The 21,016-nt window shown below is 57.0% G+C and overlaps 1 protein-coding gene across 4 annotated transcripts; it reads right to left on the reverse strand.

Annotated features, from left to right (window-relative positions):
- Nucleotides 1-425: 425 nt before the first annotated feature.
- On the reverse strand, nt 426-21,016 carry NR4A1 (nuclear receptor subfamily 4 group A member 1). 4 transcript variants are annotated; one of them, XM_080660085.1, is made up of 10 exons: nt 20,875-21,016; nt 20,422-20,592; nt 16,694-16,815; nt 14,623-14,726; nt 4,670-5,547; nt 3,715-3,844; nt 3,281-3,432; nt 2,751-2,953; nt 2,486-2,664; nt 426-1,241 (listed from the first exon to the last, which is right to left on the reverse strand). In XM_080660085.1, the coding sequence occupies exons 5-10, from the start codon at nt 5,543-5,545 to the stop codon at nt 985-987; spliced, it is 1,797 nt and encodes a 598-aa protein (XP_080516211.1). In that variant the 5' UTR covers nt 5,546-5,547; nt 14,623-14,726; nt 16,694-16,815; nt 20,422-20,592; nt 20,875-21,016; the 3' UTR covers nt 426-984. The 4 variants fall into 4 exon arrangements, with proteins under 4 accessions (XP_080516211.1, XP_080516212.1, XP_080516209.1 ...); XM_080660086.1 differs by lacking the exons at nt 16,694-16,815; nt 20,422-20,592; nt 20,875-21,016 and having other exon boundaries at nt 14,623-14,846; XM_080660083.1 differs by lacking the exons at nt 14,623-14,726; nt 16,694-16,815; nt 20,422-20,592; nt 20,875-21,016 and adding an exon at nt 9,061-9,175.

A 21,016-nucleotide genomic window follows, 5' to 3' on the forward strand; every position in this document is an offset into this window, starting at 1 on the left:
AGAAGAGGATGGAAAAAACTTATACTAAAAACAGCTGTCACCATCATGCTGGGCTGCCCTGTACCAGCCCCACACCCACACTCCCGGATTCCAGCAGCAACACGAGGTAGGCTCCGCCCCTGTTTTACCTACGCGGAAGCCAAATCAGAGATCATTGCCCCAGGGTAGGACTTGGATGTTATTTCCCTGCCAGTCGGCCTCCACTGCGGCCCCAGATTATCAGAGGCTTTCTAGTGTCAGACTCTAGTCTCAGTGCTTCTGAGAACAGCCCTAGGAAGCCGATGCCGTTATTATTCACCTTTTACAAAAGAGTAAACTGAGGCCTGTTAGGTCAGGTTGGAATATCCAAGATTTATCCAGTCACCTGTCTCTTATGTAATTATGGAGGGGGGGTCGGGTGTCAGAGATAGACAGAACCCCAGTTTCAGCTACATGTCTATTTTTTATTCAATATATTAAATATATTAATCAGAAAAGTCACATACTATAAATCCAGGAAAATACACAAATATAAATGTCAGAATCTGTCATTTGTCTTCCTCCTCGAGTGAGTTTATGTACATGTGGAAGGAGGTGGCAAGAGTCAGTAGGAAGAGACTGGGAAAGGCTTGCCCAGGCTGGTGGGTCCCATCCCTCCCTCTCACCCTCCCCCCAACCTCAACCTCTTCCTTCCTGTATTTACAGCAGCATTTGGCTTATTTACAGCACAGCAGTGTGTGTTAAAAATGGTTTATCTTACAAAAACATGAAGGCCAGGGCTGGGATGGGGGTAAGACAAATAGTAGGGGTCCCCCCCATGAATGCATCCCCCTCTTCCAGGGGGTGACCTCCCAGAGTATGTGAGGAGGCCAGTCAGTCTGCAGCTCCAGCCCCGGCGGGAGGGGTGGGGGGGTTGCTCTGGGGGCTCCAAGGGCCATGGGCTCAAGGCACGTGGGGTGGCGTAGGAGTGTGCACACACAGTGCACACGTGTCCCTAGGCTGGGGTCAGAAGGGCAGCGTCTCCATAAAGATCTTGTCGACGATGGGCGGAGGGGGCACCAAGTCCTCTAGCTTGAGGTAGAAGATGCGCTGCAGGCCTTGGGTGCACAGGGTCCGTAGCTCGGGCAGCTTGCCCAGCAGGCGGGACAGGCAGCTGGCCGGCTGGGGCTCGCCCGCCACCGCCGAGATGTGCTCCTTCAGGCAGCTGGCGATGCGGTTCTGCAGCTCCTCCACCCGCCGAGGCTCCTGCAGCCCGTGCCGGTCTGTGAGGAGGGCACAGGATTAACCACCCTGGACTGGACCCCTCCAAGACCTGGCCTCACCCAGGCCTCCAAAACTGCCCCTCATATTCCTCCAGCACTTTGCAAAAGCATGGCCACACACACGAAGCCACTTTTGAGCCTCATCAGAAGTCTAGGAAGGCAGTAACACTCCTTATCCCATCGTCCCGGGGGAGAAACTGAGGCCCGGGGAGGTTCAATGACTTGCCCAAGGTCACAAGAAAGAAAGGAAATCCTAGCCAAGTTTTCTGGCGAGGCCAGTGTTTTCCCCAAACTGTTCCAAGAAGCCCTGGCGCTGAGCAGTGGTGCCCTAGAGGCCACCTCCAGGGAAAGCTGGCCTCACACCCACAGAGGCCTCGGACCCTGCTGGGTCCCCTGTGAAATTTAAGTAAAAATGGGATGGGGCAGATTCTGGTGCTTTAAAAAAATAAAGCATAACCTTGGCTGGTGTTGCTCAGTGGTTACAGTGCTGGCCCACTCACTGAAGGGTCACGGGTTCAATTCCTGGTCCAGGGCATGTACCTGGGCTGCAGGGTGGATCCCCAGCCCTGGTGGGGGCACATGTGGGAGACAACCAATGGATGTGTCTCTCTCACATTGATGTTTCTCTCTCACCCCTCCCTCCCTTTTACTCTCTCTAAAAATCAATGGGAAAAATATCCTTGGGTGAGGATTAACAAAAATAAATAAATAATAAAACAGTGAGATCTGAAAACCCCTGCATTTAACACCAGAGCCCATCCTGCATAATTCTATTTACATAAAGCACACAAGAGGGAACCTATACTGTCAGAGGTCAGAATGGAGTTACCCCTGGGGTCGGGGGCACAAGGAGGGCTTTTGTGGGGCTGGTCATGTCTGTGTCATAATCTAGGTGCTGGTTACACGGGTGTGCTTCGTTTGTGAAAATCTGTCATCTGTGCAGTTAGGCAACGTAACTCAGTTAAGACTTTAAAAATAAATCACAGCCCTAGGCCACATACAGCACCTACACAGTCTGGCTCTTGGGTCGCTTGGGATCATTCACAGACTGGCCTGGGCTTTGCAGTCACATGCAGCTGGGCCCAAGCCCCAGCTCTGCCTCCTACCCGCGGTGCTGCTCTGAGCAGATGCTGCCCCTCTCCGCATCGCACCCCCGCTTCACAGTGTGGCAGCCTAGGAAGGGTCAGATGCCAGCCCACCCAGGGCCCTCAAGCCCTCCCCAGCCCCCAGGACTGGCCACTCACCTGTGATGAGGACAAGCGCAGAGAGGCACGCAAAGGCAGGGACATCAACAACCAAGCTGTGCAGGGACCGAGAGAAGGCCAGAATGCCGTCGATCCAGTCGCCGAAGCCCCGGGTGCACTGCAGCCGGTGTAGCACCAGGCCGGAGCAGAAGATGAGCTTCCCCTCGGCTGGCTTAGACCTGGAGGGCGGGGATGCAGGTGGTGGTCAGGGGGGCTCCTGGGCAGGGCAGCTGGGGAGGGGCCGGGCAGACAGCAGGCAGCTCACCGGTAGGCCAGGCGGAGGATGAAGAGCTCCAGGAAGGCCGACTCCAGCAGCAGGTCCTGGTCGCCTGTGCACAGCTCCGCAAAGCCCGGGATCTTCTCGGCCCACTTGCGGATGACCTCCAGGGAACCCGAGAGCAGGTCGTAGAACTGCTGCACATCCCGGGCATCTTCCTTCCCAAAGTGGGGCAGCACCAGCTCCTGGAACTAGGGGGCGGTCCAGAGGGGTCAGCATGCCACATAGGGCCCTGGGCCAGGGCCACCATGCACAGCCACCTCATGCATCAGAGGCCGGATCTCGGCGGTGAGAGAGGAACTGAGATCCCGCCCACCTCGTGCCTCCCAATTCTGACATGTTCACCCAGGGCAGAGGCTGCTGGGAGGAGCACATGTTTCTAACTGGCCACCCACCCAAGGGGGTACATTTTTCCATCTGGTCAGCCACAGGGGCTGCTCCTCTTTCAATTTGTCCAACAACTGAAGAGGGGCCTTTGTAACCTGCACGAAGGAACTGGGTGTGGGCTGGGGGCTCACCTTGGAGTAGTCCAGTTTGGCTGTGCTGGGCCCTGAGTCCAGGTGCGCCCGGACAAGGGAAGTGAGGAGATTGGCAGGGGAGGCATCTGGGGGCTGCCTGGGCTTGGAAGGGAGCCGCCCCCGCCGCCCCTTCAGGCTGTCTGTCCGGACAACTGCAAAGAAAAGGCAGGGGTGAGGAAGGGAGGAAGAGACCCCCCGGAAGGGCCTCTCAGCCCAAAACATGCACAATGCTGGGAAGACCAAGGACCTGGAGGCCCTGAGTCCCAGGGGACCCAACAGGGACCGCCCCTGTAAGCAAGGCAGGTGGAGCAGAGGTGGGGTAGAAATATGGTCCAGGCGCGCCCTCCCCCGCGGCCCTCCAGGACGAATGCGGGGCCTCTGCCTGCCACACCCATCAGGCCCACCTCTGTCCCTTGGCATGTTCCACCACCCACCTTCCTTCACCATGCCCACAGCCAGGCACTTCTGGAAGCGGCAGAACTGGCAGCGGTTTCGCCGCCTCTTGTCCACAGGGCAGTCCTTGTTAGCCAGGCAGATGTACTTGGCATTTTTCTGCACTGTGCGCTGGAGGGGGGACAACGCGGAACAGGCTGTCAGAGCGTGTGGGGAGGGGGAGCCAGGGGAGGGGACTGTCCAGATCCTGCTGCCATCCTAGACAAAAGCACTCTCTGTTCACAGCTATTTTTCTAACATTTGGGTGGCAGGGGAGGGAGAGGTGGAGGGTGGGGGGGGAGAAAGAAAGTCTTGGGGACACTGGGGGAGGCTTCTACATCAGGAGGAGGGCCCCTAGGACACCAGACTAGGGGCGAGGGGCTCCCTGGCAGCCCAGGCACCTGCACTTCTCATGTGCCTGCATCCGCCTGTCCCTTCCCTGAGGCAGACAAGAGAGGGCTGCAGAGGGGCGGAGGGGGGTGGTGACGGGAAGCTAAGCAGGCACCCAGTGCTGGGACAAACACACAGCCTGTTCCCAAGTCCACCCCCAGCCCTCAAGCACCAAGCCCTCTTCCCAGATCCTTTCATCTCCTGCCAGGAACACGAGCGAGAGCGAGCGCCTGGGGCCCCCTTCCCACCAAGGCCTTGATTCGCGGAGGATGGGCAGAGGGAAACCAGAGGCTGGCCATTAGCACATACCCTCTTGAGTACTCCTGCAGCCCACACCCGCTGCCCATATCTCACCCCTCTCTCCAGCACACTGCAGTCCCACTGGCAGTGTGCGCCCTAAGACATGAAAGGTCCCAGCCTCTTGCCATTTCCTGGGGACCTTTCCTGAAAAGCAGTACTAGTTGGGAGAACCCACAGGAGGCTTCCACAGACCCACTGGGGTGAGAGACCAGCCTGTCCCCACTCCTCATGAAAAGCCACACCCAGGGACCCAGGGCAGCCCAGTACCTTGAAGAAGCCCTTGCAGCCCTCACAGGTGCGGACACCGTAATGCTGGCACGAAGCATTGTCCCCACACACAGCACAGCGGCCCTCGCTTCCAACCGGGGCTCCACTTCGGGACTTGGCTGAGGTCACGGGCACACTCAGCATCCCCGGGCCCTCGAGGTGTGGAGAAGTGGGCGCCAGGCCTGGGAAAGCCGTTGGCATGGAATAGCTCTCTCCCTCCACCAGCTGGTGGGTGGCCTGCGAGGGGAACAGCTTCAGGGGGCTCTGGGCCAGGCTGGGGCCGGGGCCGGTGGGGGGACTGAAGGAAAAGAAGGCCGGCGGCTGGGGGGGCCCAGGAGCCTTGGGCAGCTGCTCTGTCCATGCCCGCAGGCCTTCATAAGTCTGGTTGGGTGAGAAGGGGCCAAAGGAGCCGTCCCAGGGAGAGAGCTGGGGTGGCTGAAGGCCTGGCGTGGGTGGTGACGGGGCTGAACAGGGGCTGCCATAGTAGTCAGAGCCGCTGGAGGACAGGGTCTCATCCAGCGGGCCGCTCAGGGTGCCCGGGTAGCAGCCGTACACCTGGAAGTCCTCGAACTTGAAGGAAGCAGAGGCAGGGGAGGTGGCCGAGGACGAGGATGTGGAGGAGGCTGAGGAGGAGGCTGAGGAGGATGGCTGGGCTGTTCCCGGCAGCTGGTAGAGGAAGGTGTCAAACTCCCCCGTGTAGCCGTCCATGAAGGTGCTGAAGCTGGGCAGGGCTGTGGGCACAGTGGGAGCCGCCTCAGGGCTGGCCAGGTCCATGGTGGGCTTGCTGAGCTCGGGGGTCAAGGGGTCACTTGCCAGGTGGTCACGGGGTCCTGGGCTTGGTGCTGGTGTCCCATACTGGGCTTGGATACAGGGCATCTCTGGAGAGGGAAAACACCACGGAGGGGAGTCAGTGAGAGAAACCTGAAGCCTGACTCTAAAGACAGACCCCTGAGCAGCCAGGTGGCAGGAAGGCCAGCCAGACCTGAGACCCTGAGGTGTTAGAGCCACAGTCAACCCTAGAACCCAGGAATCCTGGCCCCCGGCCACAGCACCATCTCCACCTTCTTGTCACAAAAAGCCGCTGAGCAAAGGCCCAGCGAGAGTGGTCTCAGTCGGAAGGCCTGCCACACCCAGTCAGCCTGGGAACCCTGGGGAAGGCATCCAGCCAGAATCTCTCTGTCAGAACAGGGGGAAGCTGTGTTCCTCCAGTGCCCTGCCCTCCCTCGCTGGGTAAGGCATGGGTGGGGGCTGGGAGAAGGGTGGGTGGGAGAAGCAGCCAGGCTCGGCCTTAGCTCAGTCCCCAGGAACAGATATGCTGTTTCTCCAATCTGGCACTTCTGGGAATATTCCCAGGCACCGCCTAGCCTCTGCAAAACTCCCCCTCTTCCCCCCCTCCCCACCAGTACCTGGGAAGGACATCCTGCAAATGGAAGAGGAGCTGGGAGTGAAGGCCCCACTGCCTCAGGAAGAGGCCTGAGCAGCAATGAACCTGTCTCGATCCCTGCCCCCACACCGCATACTGAGCAAAGGCTGCAGATCCCACATGCACACCGGTCCTGCCATCTGGGGATGGGTACCCACTCTGCACTTGCCTGGGATGCTCCCAGAGGCAAAGAGGAAGACAGCCCAGGACTCCTCACTCCATCCCCAGCTCCCCAGGGGACTGGGTAACCTGGCTCCAGACCTTTAAACGCCATATGCTGAAGAGAGGCTGCGGGGAGGCAGGAGGGAGGAGAGGACAGCCCCTTGGATGTCCAGGAGAATGACAGTCCCTAAGAGGAATTTCTCTGCTACCCCCAAGCATTTTTCTCTGTAATTTTTATAAGAGAGCTCTCAGAGTCCACCAGGAGACGGGAAGTGGCTATGCAGGGAGAAGGGGCTTGCTGGGAGAAGACATCCTGCCCTGCCTGGGTCCCTCCATGAAAGGGTGTCTGTGCTCTGAAAACTTCAGGAGCTCAGGCAATGGGGTTACACCCCACCCCCACCCCAATCCTGAGGACCAGAGAAGCATCACTCAGGGGGATTCGTAAGTTCCCAGACTGTCATAAACTAACAGAGAAGCGGCTCCAGGACAGTTTCCTATCCCACCTCCACGCCTGGGGTCTGCACAGCTCTGGCCTCACCAGTCAGGGAGGGACGCTGGGTAAGAAAGCAAGCTGGAACAGAGCACCATAATCAAGGGGGCAGCAGGAAGGGGCAAAGAACCCAAAGAGTCCTTGGGCTCTAGCCTTTCTCCCACCTCCGTGGGCCCTAGAGAGGCTAGCACCATCCTGACCTAACACTCCCACAAGCAACCCAGACAACAGAGCCCCAGGAAGCTCTGGCCCCACCCACCCAGCAGCACCTGTCCACAGCACAGCACCTGTGAGAGATAAGGTGGCCACGTCTGCCTGCACTAGGAAAGCATGGGCAGGGATGGGTTTGGGGTGGAGGAGAGGCAGCAGCCACGAAGGGCTGGGCGTTCCAGCTTTATTCAAATCCTGTTTCTCCACTTGGACGTCCCACATCCGGATCAACCCCCACCAACCTATACCCACACCCCCATGCAGGTACTTAATGGCACAAGATACGGACCCACATGGGGGTGGAGACGACAGCAAAGTCCCACAGGGAGGAGGAAGGGGCGGGGTTGAAGGAGGGAGGGGGCGAATCCGGCTTCAGGCAGGTCCTGGCAACAATGTGGCTTGCACCTGTTATGCTGAACCCGCCTCAGGCTGCACCCTACCTGTCTGATCCAACAGTGACTCTGGGGGTAGAAGGATCGGAGTATCCTCCAGATAGTACCACACCAGAGACTGCAACATTAGTAATTGACATCCAGGATCCCCAAGGACCAGGGTTTCCACATATAACACACACACACACACACACACACAGGATCCAAGCTACAGCTAAAACAAGTTTCCTTGTTCTTCCAGAGACCCTGCTCTTACCCCAAGAACTTTCCTATTCCATCATGCAACGGCACCCCCTGCACTGTTCAGCCACCAATGCTGGCCATTTCCTTGGGCAACCCAGAGGTCTGCTAACATAGTTGGGGCAGAAACTTCAGACTGTATCCTGCAAGCTAAGCCGCAGCCTCTTAAGTGTTAAGAAAACTACTAGGAGCACGGGGAGGGGGCTGACAAGCTGGGAGGAAGGAGACCCTTTTGGAAATCCAACGGCTCCCAGCAGCTGAAGCTCTCTGTACCTCTCCCCCCCCTCCCCCCGCGCGCTGTACTGAAAACCCCATCAGCACCTCAGTCCAGGGCGCTGTGTACCCAGTTGAGCACCCTGGGAGACTGAACTACAGACAGCTTCCTACTGGACAAGTTCCGACTCCTGGCGCCAACCCTAACCCCCTGAGGCTTCCACCTTGCACAGACATTATCCCCCGCACCAAGCAGACTCTAGTCCAATCTGGGTCCTTGCTCCGTTCCAGCTGCTCCCCGACAACTCCAGAGCTGTACCCTACAACATCCTTTCTACCCGCGCGTACACCCATCTCCTTCATGCAACACCCCGAAAAACCAAGACAGCGCTGATGAGCTGCACGTTCCCCGCGGGGGTACCTACCCGGCCGGCTCCTGCTTCCCCAGCCCGGGACCAGCACCCCGAGTCGATGCCTGACGCCGAGTGCGCTCCTGCCGTCTGCACACTCCCCTAACTTTCGCAGCCGCCACCGCTGGGGCTCCCCGGCGGAGCCGACCCTCCTCTTAAGCGCTCCGTGACGCACGGGGAGGGGCGGGGGCGCCTCTGACGCACGGCCGGCTAGCCCTGGCCATACAAGGGCGCGGGGGGCGGTGCGGTTCCGGCGGGAGGCGGCGCGGGCCGGGGAGCCCGAGGGGGCGGAGCAAGAGGGGGGCCTGGAATGTCTGCGCGGGTGACGCACGCGGGGTTCCATTGACGCAGGGAGCGCGGACTGTTTGATCTATAAATAGTCCCCTCGCGCCCGCCGCGCCGGCTAAAAATAGCAACTCGTGGACTCCCGAGGCTCCCCCGCGGGACCCAGGGCCCGGCTCGGGGTCCCCAGGTCCGAAATAACCGGCTGGAGGGCCAGAACCCAAGGAGAGGGCGCTCTGGAGCCGCGGCCGCAGGGCTTCCCCGACGAGAATCTCCTCACCCTCCAGCCGCTCCCTGGGCCGGCTCCCTGGGCCGGCTCCCTGGGCCGGCTCCCTGGGCCGGCTCCCTGGGCCGGCTCCGCCTGGCACCCTCCCAAGTCCTTCCTGGAGGCCTGGGATTGGGGCGGGCAACTCAGGGACACACCTGAAGAACCTGCGCCCCCACCTCAGCCCTGTGCACTTGACCAGTTTCCCCCTGCACAGTCTTCCCAGCGGGGTCTGGGGCTGAGAGGTTGCCCCAAGGATCAGTAAGAGCCTTATTCTCTCCCTGCAGTTTCCTATGCAAAATACCTTGCGGAGGGCAGGGGTTTGCCAGCCGGAAGATGGACCAATGGGCTCTACCCCACAGGCTGAACTTCATTTCTCACCAGTCCCCGCCACAGTCCCTTCCAGGTTGAGTGAACTCTGGTGGGAAATTACCGAATTTCAAAATTGGGTTGAGCCTGAGAAATTTTTTCGAATTTGTGCAGACTCTTCCCCATTTTATAAATAAACAAACTCAGAAATATGGCACTTGTTCAAGGTCACACAGAAAGGTGGTGGCCCACAGGGGTGATCCCCAATGACTGCATTTCTAGGGGATCTTTTCTCGCCTTCCCGTCCCAAATAAGGGATTACCCACACTGCCACCTCACCTCCAACACCTGTGGAAAGCTCTGGCCAGCCCTGTATCAGGGCTATATCAGGGCACAGACCAGGCTACAGCCACCTGGAACCTTCCCTGGTCTGGCTATCACCCCTCCACCCCCATTCTGCCCCTTGCCTGGGGAGCCCTTACCTGCTAGGAAAGAGAGGAAGGAAGGGCTAATATTCATATGGAGAACACACACACACCCACACACACACACCCAGCCCCCTTCTGCCCTGCAAGTCAACATGAAGTTTCTGCTTCCACTGAGCCTGCACCCCTGGACCCCACTCTCACCTCATCTGGGCATCCTACAGCAATTCCCTCTACCCTTGAGGCACTTTCTGCTCCTCACATCCATCCTCACCGCCACCTCAGGTTCCCCACACCCTTGACTCCAGCCCCCACTTCTGTCCACTCAAAAGTCCAGCCAGCACCTCAGACTTCATCTGTTCCAAGCAGTGCTTGTCATCTGTGTACTATTCGTTAACCCCACTTCTGCTCCTGATGCCCTACATACAACTTCTCATTTTTTCCTGAAATTCTATTTTGGAACATGTCTTGGATCCCCAGTTCCTACTGCCAGCCACAGCCATGCCTCAGTGGTACCTGAAGGAAGCAGCAGCAGACCAGCTGAGTGAGGCCAGTGCCTCCGCTTTTCCTTGCCCACACCCATTAACCAGCTTGTCTCCACTTCCCAAACCCCACTGTCCACCCGGATGGAGCAGTCTTCACGGAACACCAATCTCATTCAGTGATGTGGTCAGGAACTGCCAGAACACCCCTATTACAGCATACAATCTCAATGTGGACCAGTCTTCAGAGAGCGCTGGCTTTTCCCAAACCATCTTCCAGAGACCCTTAAAGGCCACCTGAGTACAGGTGAAGCATGGGCAGGATAATGCCAGTGGGACCATCCAGGATCTCCACCCCACTTAAGCCAAAATTTTTCTTTGTCTTGGGCCTTTGCATAAGATTTTGCTTGGGAAAAAAAAAAGACTTGACCACTAATATCATTCATGTCCTCCCATTTTGCAGATTAGGACCCAAGGGCTCCCAGAGGATCTGCACCCTGCTCAGGCACACACAGCAAGTCTGGGCTGATGAAACTGGGCTGGCCACCCAGTCCCCCAGCCCGCCCTGGGACACTTCCTTCCAACCAACACGGCCTTCCTCAAAAAATAAAAATAATTTTAATATGTCAGCAAAAGATGACTCGCCAGATCAGCGTTCTTCCCTCCATCCCACATCAGCCAAACAGGTGTATTAGCTGCATGTGCTCAAGCCCAGCCTTAACAGTTCTTTGAGAACTGGGCCAGCCTTGAGCCCTAGCACCTGCCTTTCCTCCCGACCACTTTCCATTTCCCTGCTCTCTCGTGGGGAGGCCCACCCAGGAGTGCCAGGGAATGCGTATGTGTTGAGGAGCTGTCCAGGGCCCTGGCTAAATCTCCACATCTCAGCCCTAGCCTCCAGATCTGTGTCTGCAGCCCAGGCCCCACCTTCCCTGGCTGCTGCAGGTTTGGAGGCTGCAGTATTGCTGCTCCAAAGGCAGAGGGGAGGGGAGGCAACTGCATCTGCCACCTGGCCATGCTTGTAGGAGGGGAGGGGTGCTGGGAGGTCTAAACACATTACACTCTGAAAATAGGAGACAAAGGTAGAGTCCCTCTGTGGGAGCACAGCCAGGGCCACCATTGGGCACCCCTGTGGAACACCTAGCTTAAGAGAGGGGGGAGAGGGGAGGGGCTTGGGGACCTGGGCTCATCCCTGCTGGCCAGATGGCCTCCAGAGGAGGTGGACTCTGAAGGGAGTGGCATCTGGCTAAGGCAGGACTGTGGGGAAAGGCATATTTGATGCAGACTCTGGGAGACCTAGACCATAAGCTGGTCCCAGGCTGCACAGAGACTCCTAAGGGCCCCCCCCGCCCTCCCCGCTTTCAAGAAGCCCAGTCTTCAAGAGTGAAACAGCTCTGGTGGGGGGTTGGGGGACAGGTAATGATGAAGCAGGTAATGATGAGAGATGTATCCAAAACTAGAGGGGAGAACCAGAAGGTAAGGAAGGGCCAGGATAACACAGGAAGGGCAGGGATGGAAGATGTCATATTGGAGATAAGACAGCCCCCATGTCAGGCTCCCACTGCAGGCCCAGCCCAGCAATGTGCCTTCACAACTCTCCTCCCCTCCCCACTGCCCCCATATAAGGACCTTGGGTTAAACCTTCCCACCACCACCTGGGCACATGGCTCCTCTTCCTTCTATCCTAACCCTGCTGATCCTCTAAGACAGCTCATGTGCCACCCCCTGGGTCAGCCTCACGTAATAATAAGCACCTCCTCAAGGGGGGTTGGGGGCATGGGGAATACCGATCAAGGGTCAGCCCAGGGCACTTCACATGGATTCTTCCACGAACGCTCTCCTCAGCCGTCCAGGAGAATTCTGACCCACATTTTATAAATGAAGAGATGGAGGCTTGTGAGCAGGACTCAAACTCAGGTCCCCTAACTCTCAGTTTTGTGCTGGACCCAGTGCCCCCTTGTTTCTTATAAGGGCACCACAGAACCAGGTACACACAAGCATCTGTAAATCGAAAATAATGGTGCCAGGAGGGGGTCTTCGGAGGGACTGGAAACCTTCTGGTTCACAATCTGGACATGGCCACCCACTCTGGAAAAGTCATGAAACTATACTCTTAAACTATCACACCTATCATTTGCATGCTTTGTGGTATATATATTATACTTTCAAAAATAAAAGCGTAACTAATAAACAGTCACGCCTCAATGAAAGCAGTATCTACATGTAAATGGTATAGATGCCGCTGGAATTTACTCATTCAAGTGTGTGTATCTGAAATCACAGAGGAGCAGCAGCTGTTTCTCATGATGTACTTGTTCTCATGCTACATACTCAGAACACAACTACAGTTGGGAGAGGCCATGATCTCTGACATTAGAGAGGGGTCCTCACACACACAGTATGTTTTCTGAACAACTCACTAGGCCCTTGCCCCTCCTAGGCACATCTTAGGGGGACTTATCATGTGTTCAGCCACACCCCTCCCCCACCAATGTGTGATCATGAGAGCAAGGCCCTGTCTCCCCAAACTTGGCAGGGGGACCCCTCATGCATCCTCAACAGTAGTAGCCCAGGGCCGTCCCAAATGGGTAGCCAACGTTCCCAGCCCAGAGGGAGGGCGTGGAGTTGAGTGAACAGAGGATGGAGGAAGTGGAACTGCACAGCCCCTTTCCCACGCTGGCCCCTGACCTCAGGGTGCCCCCTCCACTGCTCTGCAGAGGGCAGGAACTTGCCCCCCTTTCACCAAAACCATCCCCACCCACAGGCCTCCACACCCACCCCAGGGTGGGCAGAGAGAGTGAGCTTTGCCTCCTCTCTCTGAGAAGTGGCCAGGGGACCTTCCCCGCCTCAGCCCCAGGACCTATGCCTGCCCTGCCCTGGCCACTTCCTCTTCCTGCCCTGACAGTGGGCAGGGGGATTTGTGCTGGGGGTGGGAACACACTGCCTACTGTCCCAGGGGGCTTCCCATGGACATATGTTTATCTCCCTGAAAACAGGCTCCCAAGGATGTGGGCAGGTTAGCCACTGCCCCCCACCTCTCACCCCAGCCCCTGGCCAGGGCAAAAGACAGAGGAGCTCTCAGAGGCATCTGTGACCAGGAGCCAGCAAACCTGGTGTGCGACCAGGCCCTTGCCCTCTCCGAGACTATTTCCTCATCTGTCCAACGCAGATAGCATCTCAAGTCCCAGCGCTGTGAGAATTCACTCTGCTAAGGGGGGGGGGGGGGGGGTAACAGTGAAGTAGAGCACCGTCTGGGGATGGGGGTTCTAGGGACCTGCAGCAGGATCCTAGGTCACAGGGAAAGGAGACAGACACCAGGGTCCTCAGCTAACCTGGGGAGCCGGCACCCCCCTTCTTTAAGAACCAGAGAAAAACAGGGCTTGAGTGAAAGGAAATGAGAGTGTGCCCAGAGATGTGGCTCCACCCAGCACCAGAAAATTCCAGACTCTGTATGCAGCAAGTGCTCGATGCTCTGAAGAAAGCTAGTTAATTAAGGAGGGCAGGCCTCTCTCCATAGAGGTCATTTTCAGTCCAGTGATTTCTCAACCCCACTTCCCTCTCGGGCCAGACGGAATTAACATACAGCACAGAGGAATAAGATTCGACTTCAGGAAGAACAGCCAGAGCTGGGAAACGCAGACAGGATCACGGAGTTCCTTTGGGAAAGGACAGCCCACACCTCATGTGCACCCCCCTCAAAACCCCTCCTGTGCCCCTCCGTCTGCTCAGCTCCTGGCCAGCCATTCCCTCCTCCTCCCTTGGAGGGTCTCCCATCAGCCTGCAGAACAGCAACACCCACCGAATTCTCCTGCCCCTGCCCAGGGTCTCCACCCAGCCACCTTGGGCAAAATTTCAAATTCCAAAATAAAAACCCTCTGATAATGAGCTCCAGCCGGAAAGACTGAAGCATTTTCCTATTGTTAAATTATTTTTAGTCACAGGCTCTGGATTCGTTTAGAGACTCACGTTCAGAAAGGGAAAAAGGTTTTGTTTTTCTAAGCACTGAGAAGGAGAGCACAAGAGCCTCCCACGTAAGGAGCTGCCACTATTCCAGGCCGGGCCGGAGCCGCTGGCCTGGGGCCTGGGGAGCATGTTTGTGGCAAGCTGGCTGGCGGACCTGCCAGACCTCACTCCAGCTCTGCTTCTCAGGCACCCAAACCAGCTGGGGAGCTGGGCAAGGAAAGGGGCAGGGGTGGGGAGCTCGGGGAAGCCAAGCCCAGGGGTCTGCCTCCCAGCCCCAGCCAGCTGGGGGCCCAGGGACCCTACTGAAGAACCAATGCTGAAGTACCCGGGTGGACACCCGGCTCACTCCAGTGCCCCTCCCCACCTGAGCACACCAGTGCCTTGTCCAGACCTGGGTGACAGAGAGGAGGCTCAGGACCCTGTTGGAGATCTCCGAGGAAGGAGAAAGATGGCATCGCGTCTCCCGGTTCTCAACCACAAAGTGTACCCAGGTCCAACTCCCATCATCCAACTGCAGTGAAGCCCTTACTCTCATTCCTCAGGACATCGGCCACCCTTGCTCCTTCCTCCCCTGCCCCCCCGCCCCCACTCCTCTCCAGGCAAAAGAAACCACAAAGCAGACAGTCTCAATGGAAAAAGATCCAAATAGCCCAGCTCTTGTGCCTCAGTGTCCCCATTCCTAAGACTCACCAGTTTCCTCTTCACAATCGGCTTTGACTCATCGTGGGCAGCTGCACCGAGGGAGGAGAATCCCAGGCCCGGTTGGGGGCTCTTCCCGGCGGCCTCAGGGAGCCCTGAGGGAAGAGACGTGACTGCCCAGTCAGCTTGTCCTGCGCAGGGGAGGCTGTGCACCAGCTGAGCGGGCTCAGGACGTGGAGCTGTCTCCAAGCCAGCATGTCCTCCTCTGTTTATATAGCAGAAACCAGAGCGGCCTCTGGGGACAGGGGGAGCTGCCTCAGGGCCCTCTTGGCTGAAGCCTGACTTTGGCCCAGGTCAGCAAGAGCCCAAAATAGTCAACTGACGGGAGCCCCGGTGTGAGCGTGACCCTGGGCCCATGCCCAGGCCTGGCAGACAGGTGTCCACGTCACAAGACCAGCAGCTCTTGCACTCACGGGGCCCCAGCTGGCAGCCCCTCACGGTGGCCTTGGCAGTATATCTGACATGAGAGATTCATCCGATCACCCAGACAACGAGGTGAACACAAGAAATCCTGTCGTGGGGGCTGCTCTGTACCCAGAGGGAAGGCTGGGAGCTTAGGATGCCAGGTTTGAGCTGAGGGTAGAGGTGGGGGCCGAGTGAAGGGAGAGATACCTGGCCCACTGCTGTCATCTTCACTCATGTGCCTCCCAAGTCGTGATCTCCGGCTGATCAGGCACACCTGCCTCTCCCACTTACAGTAATTCCTCTTCCTGCCCCCAGCCTGAGGTTGGTGGCACAGAGCCTGCTGCCAGCATGAGGCCAGGTGCACAACCAGGGCAGCCCTGGAAACGGAGGCCCTGCTTCCCAGGGCTTTCCCTTTTCCATCCAGGCTCGAACTGGACATCCCACCCTTCCCAGCCCAGCCATCTCTCTGGGACTCTCTGCACCCCGAACACCAACTCCCCAGGAGGCAACACTGTTTGGGGGGTTGGGGGAGATACTGAGCCAGCTCCTGCTTCATCTGAGATCTCCTGAGGCCTGAGGGGGCTGTTGCTCAGAGACGCCCTCTGTTCTCTGTTCCAGGGAAGGAAAAGGGGAATCACAGGATCCCTGTCCAGGGTGCCAGGGTGAACTCCAGCTCCCTCAGGTAAACACGGTAACCAGGACTATGGCGCCCTTGGCCCCATTCCAGTATCCCAGGTCTCCAGAGAAAGGGCTGATGGAAAAGCCATTCCTATTACACCCCCCACCCCCACCCCGCCACCCGCAGATCAGATCGGCTTGTGCCTTCTCTGGAAGCATGCTCAGACAAGAAGGTGTGTCCTCACAGCAGATCAGGCCTCTGGGCTTGCCTGGAATCCAGGAGCCTGGATTCTAAGCTTGGCTCTACATGTCCTCACCGTAGGACCTTGAAAAGTCACTTCTCCCCTCTGTAACTCAGTCCCCCATCCAAGGATCCCTCTGGCCATGTCCACAAGACTGAGATTTTCTCCCTCAGGAATGCTGGATGAATAGTAAGGGGGAAGGGGGTTTCTTCCAGTCCTTGGTTAGCAAGATCCTTCCCATTTACAGAGACACCTCCCCCTACCAGACCTCACAGGACTTTCAGGACAGCCATAGTAGGCAGGGGGTGGTCAGTGCCCTTTCAGGGAGGAATGGGGTAATCCCGCCTTCCCTTCATGCACTCCCCTGGTGCAGTGCCTGCACCCCAGAAACAAGCCAGCTTCCCATCCCCCATGTCTGCCCCACTATACTCCCAGCCTGGCCCTGAACTACCCAACTCCACCCCATCAGCTTCCTGGAACGGGGCACATGCTGCCTTGAGAGTAGCTGTCATCCCCCACCCCCACCATCACCCCATGTCACAGGGCCCAGAGTGCCCCCCTCCACCTATCCTGCTAAGAAAATGAGGCTTCCCCCTTCCCCACCCCCACATTACCCCTACCACTGAAAATCGGATCTCCCCATGCTGAGCAGCACCTCGCCTACCACCTCTGCAGGGCTTCCCCCTCAATCCCCCAAACCACATCCACTTCAGGCGGCTCCACACCCACCTCTACCCCCTAACCCCACCTGCTCAGGGGCCCCAGGGGTATACAAAGAACAACAGCAGAGCACTTACCACTCTGGATGGGTGGCCAGACCTTGGGCAATACTCAAACCATCCTCTAGATCTTCAGGGCCTGGCAAAAGGAGCCGGACACCAGGGAGGGGCTGGAGCTGGCCTCTGTCCATGGTTGAAGCCTACAGAGGGGGAGTCAGTGTGACGGAGAAGAAGCCAGCCAGCAGGGACATTCCCTGGAGACAGCACAAACCAGTACACACAGCTGTGGGAACAGGGGCAGGACCCAGGCTACCAGGGGGACAAGCCAGTCCAAGGCTGGGCATCAGAGCGTGGGGCCTATGCCCTAGGCAAACAGCTCTTGGGGTTGTGGCCAGGAGATGCTAACAGCATCTGGGGCATCTCTAGACCATGGCGATGCATGGCAGTACCCAGCCCCTCAGCCTTACACCCTACTCTGGGGTGAGGGTGCCTCAATCCAGCTCTCAGCCCCCTGATATGCACAAACGGGCATTTGTAAGCAGAGAAAAGAGAACTATTGTGAGGACAGAGCAGAATACCCTTCTCTCCCCAGGGGCTGCACTGTAGCCCCCAAAGCCTCAGAGGCCCTCAGGGGAGGGGCTCTGTGACCCCATCTCCAGGCAGCCCAGCCTTGTAGCCAGAGCAATGAGGACTCTAAGGAATACTCTGTGAAGGGATGCCAGTCCCCAAAGGGGAAGGCCCAGGTTAGAGGAGAGTAGTTAAGAGCAGGATGCTAGATCTCAGGCTGCCTAGGTTCACATCCGGGCTTCATCACTTGTAACTTTAGGCAAGTTACATAACCTCTTTGTGCCTCATGTTCCTGCTCTGTGAAAATGACAATCTGTAATTGCCATGTCTAAAATTAACAACCATAGGGTTACCATCAGGCTTAAAATGAGCTATATGTAAAGGACTTAGAACAGTGCTAGACACATATGTGATATCAATTTGAAGAGAAATTCAATGTGGACACATCAAAGCTAACCTCAGACCCTGGTTCCAAGCCACTCTGGGCATCTCCTAGCCTCTCCTTCTGGGGCCAACTGTGTGTACCACCTCTCTAGCCTTTTCAAGCTCTTCCCACTGACTGCACTGGTGCCAGAGCCCCCTTTAGCCAATGCACCCAAGACCCCCACAGCTCTCCTTCCCTGTTCCCACCCTTATTCAACCCTCTCCTCTCTCAACTGGGCCCCAGAGGGCAGGACCAGCCAAGGCTTGGCCTTCTCTGGTTATCAGGCTGCCCTGCAGGCCATGATGAGGTCTGGGAAAAGAGAAGTAGATGTTTCCATGATGGGAGGCAAAGGAAGTAGGAAGGAGAGGGCCCCAGAGGGTGGGCGGCGGGATTCCTCGATCTCCTGACTTCTGCCCCAGGGCCTTCAAACAAAGGGACTTCTCTGGCCCAGGGCACACAGACTCCTCTCACAGAGCTACCAGCACCCCCTTGTTCCTATGGGTGTGGTGGGAGCATGAAGTGAAGGCCGCAGGAAAGGAGGGGAAGGCAGTCTGGAACATCTGGAGAGCTTCCAAACCCAAACAGAAGGCAAAATCAGGCTTCGAACCTGCCCCAGCCCATATGCTACACCTGCTTCCCAGAATGACGTCATCATCTTGTACACTCCAGAAAAGGTCTGCAGGCAGGCCCTAGGCCCGCCTTCCCTTCTCTCCCTTCCAGCCCACAGCTGAGGAGGAAGGGTCAGGAGGGACAAACACTTCCTACCAGTCAGACCCAGTCTGAGTACCCAAGTCATCCTGCCTGTGTCTGAGAACAGGGGCCAGAGTCAGGGGCCCAACGGTGCCTAGGAAGTGATTCCTAACATCTCAGAGCAAGGTCCTGATCCTATCTCCTATCCCAGATCAATACCCGCTCCTCCACAGTCATTTCATACACATTTACTGGGAGCCCAGCAGTGAGCCATGAACAGTGGGAGACCCAATGAGGAACAAACCAAGATCCCTGGGCCACAGGAGGTTACAACGGGGGAATGAATCAAGGTCAATTACAATCAGCACTGTGCAGAGGGCAAACCAAGGACTGAGTGGGCTTGGAGGAAGAAAAAGTGATACCCGCCAAATGTGGTGGGAGCATCAGGCCAGACATCATGTACCCAGCTGTGCTCTAGCCAAACGGGCTCTTTCCTCACTCAGGGCCTTTGCACTGTCTGTTCCTCTGCCAGGAAAGCATTGCCCTGGGTGTCTGTATAGCTATCTCCTCCTCATCCATCAGTTTCCGTTCCCATTTTCTTGCAGAGCTTCCACCCTCCTCCTACCACTTTAACCTACTTTTATTATCTCCATAGGATTAATGCTGTTCACTTGTCTCTCTCAAGCCCTGCATTCTTCAGTCTCTAAAACAGAGTTCAGCCCAGCTGGTGTGGCTCAATGGTTGAGCATCAACCTATGAAGAAAGGAGGTCATGGTTTGATTCCCGGTCAGGGCACATGCCCAGGTTGCGGGCTCAATCCCCAGTCAGGGGTGTGCAGGAGGCAGAAAATCAATTATTCTCTCTGATCACTAATGTCTCTCTCTCTGTGTCTCTCTCCCTCTCTGAAATCAATAAAAATATTTTTAAAATAAATAAAACAGAGTTCAACACTAGCAGGTGCTCTAGTAAGTATTTGTGGAATTCTGGGAGAGGAGGGCTCACACATGCCTGCAGTGGAACTGGGCTGGGAAGGGGGTCAGCCAGTCGCCTGGAAGGAGGTGGGAAAGACATTGCAGCCAAAGAACAGTCCCTTCCATGTGGGGGCATGTGACTTACTATGATGAATCACAACCCTGACTCCAAGAGCCCTCAGCTCTGGGTCTCTGCTCTGCCTGGGCCCACCTGAAACGTCCTTCCTTCTCTTCCCTACAGTATTTGGGTCTTTTCTTAACTAAACTCCCCCTTGCAACAGGACACGACTGACAGACCCTCTGCAGCCCTGGTGGCTCCTAGGCTCTGCATTGGCCAATGTTCCACCCAGAAATGGGCATATTACTTTAACACACAATAACAACAGCAGCTAATATATGTTGAACACCATGTGCCAGGTACATTACTAAGCACTTTATGTATATGTTCTCATTTCAGCCTCACAACACTATGTGGAAGGGATGATTATTATGAACATTTTACCAATGAGGGAACTAAGGCACAGAACTGTTAAGCACCTTGCCCAAGGTCACGCAGCTAGGAAGAGGCAAAGCTGGGATTAGGACCCAGGGAGCCCAGGGACAGGCATTCCACTTGCCCCTGGGGCCTGTTTAGTGGGTAGAGGTCTCTGATTGCAGAGCAGTTTGACAGCCAACAACAAACAGCAAGTGGGAAGCTCCAGGGCCTGGGTTGCTGGGCCTCTGAACCAGGCTCTAGGCCTGAATTCCTGACCTAATTTTCTTAACTCCAGCACAGATCTCAACATTTATAATCAGTCACGTTCATCTTGTTAGTCTTGGTCCACCCTTCTGCCCGACTGCCATCGTTTGGATTCTTGATTTTATCCTACCTACTGTACACGTGTCATTCCTCTCAGCTCTAGATCTCTCAAAGAAACAACTGGCCTCTCTTTTAAGTTCTCCTCCAAGTCCCTGAACTAACCATTCACTTGGAGTGGGTCTACGACAAAGCAAGCCGTGTGGCCACCACTAGGGTCCCTGTCCAGGCTGTCGTCAGCCCCTTAATCCATGAGCACCCTCTGGGCAGAAATGTTGTGAACCCACCTATCTCTGCCCAGCCTTCGTTTTCCCAGCATTCCCCTAATACTAGCCCCAAACCCAAATTAATACTTCACTGTAAATGCCACCAAGGAGCATTTCCAGTCCCAGGTCCGCTTCTGACTCCATGAGACCCTCTCTGGCCTCGGTTTCTCCACTCCGTTCCACGAAGAAGTTGCATGTGGCAATCCTGGTCCCTCCCGGAGGCATCCTGGCAGCCGAGCTCCCGAACTCCTGGAACCCGTTCCCTGCAGCCGGCGGGAAATGGAAGGAATTTCTCTGGCCTGGCCACCTCCAGCGCCCCTCGCGGGCCAAACCCCACCCTTGGAGAGAAAGAGCTGGCCGCCGCACTTGGGGGCTGAGTCGGAGCTAGCAGGTTCCTCTGGGAATCCAGTGCCTCCCCCCACACTGCCCGGCTTCCAAGCAGGACTCGCCGCGTGGCCCCAGCTCACCCCAGTATATCTGCAAGACCCCCTTCTTCCCGGGTCACTCCGGGACCACAGCGCCCCCGCCCTACCCGGCCCCCTCACCTGGCCCTGTGAGCTCCGCTCGCCTCTCCACCCCCGCCTTCCGGGCTTGCACACCAACCAGCAGCGAGGGAGCGCCGCACCGCAGGGGCACCCATGCCCGGGGGTCGCGGACGCCGCGCGGGGCCCCCACGAGTTCCGCCGC

This window comes from Plecotus auritus (assembly GCF_963455305.1).
Source record: "Plecotus auritus genome assembly, chromosome: 3".
Taxonomy (NCBI): domain Eukaryota; kingdom Metazoa; phylum Chordata; class Mammalia; order Chiroptera; family Vespertilionidae; genus Plecotus; species Plecotus auritus.

Bases quoted from the DNA above. Each gene is read 5' to 3' on its own strand.
- NR4A1 (XM_080660083.1), bottom strand. From the start codon at position 9,130: ATGAAGTTCAGCCTGTGGGGTAGAGCCCATTGGTCCATCTTCCGGCTG. The intron at 2,954-3,280 runs GTGAGCCCCCAG...ACCGCCCCCTAG, and splicing joins CCAAACTGGACTACTCCAAG to TTCCAGGAGCTGGTGCTGCC. The intron at 1,242-2,485 runs GTGAGTGGCCAG...CCCTCCTCACAG, and splicing joins TGCGCTTGTCCTCATCACAG to ACCGGCACGGGCTGCAGGAG.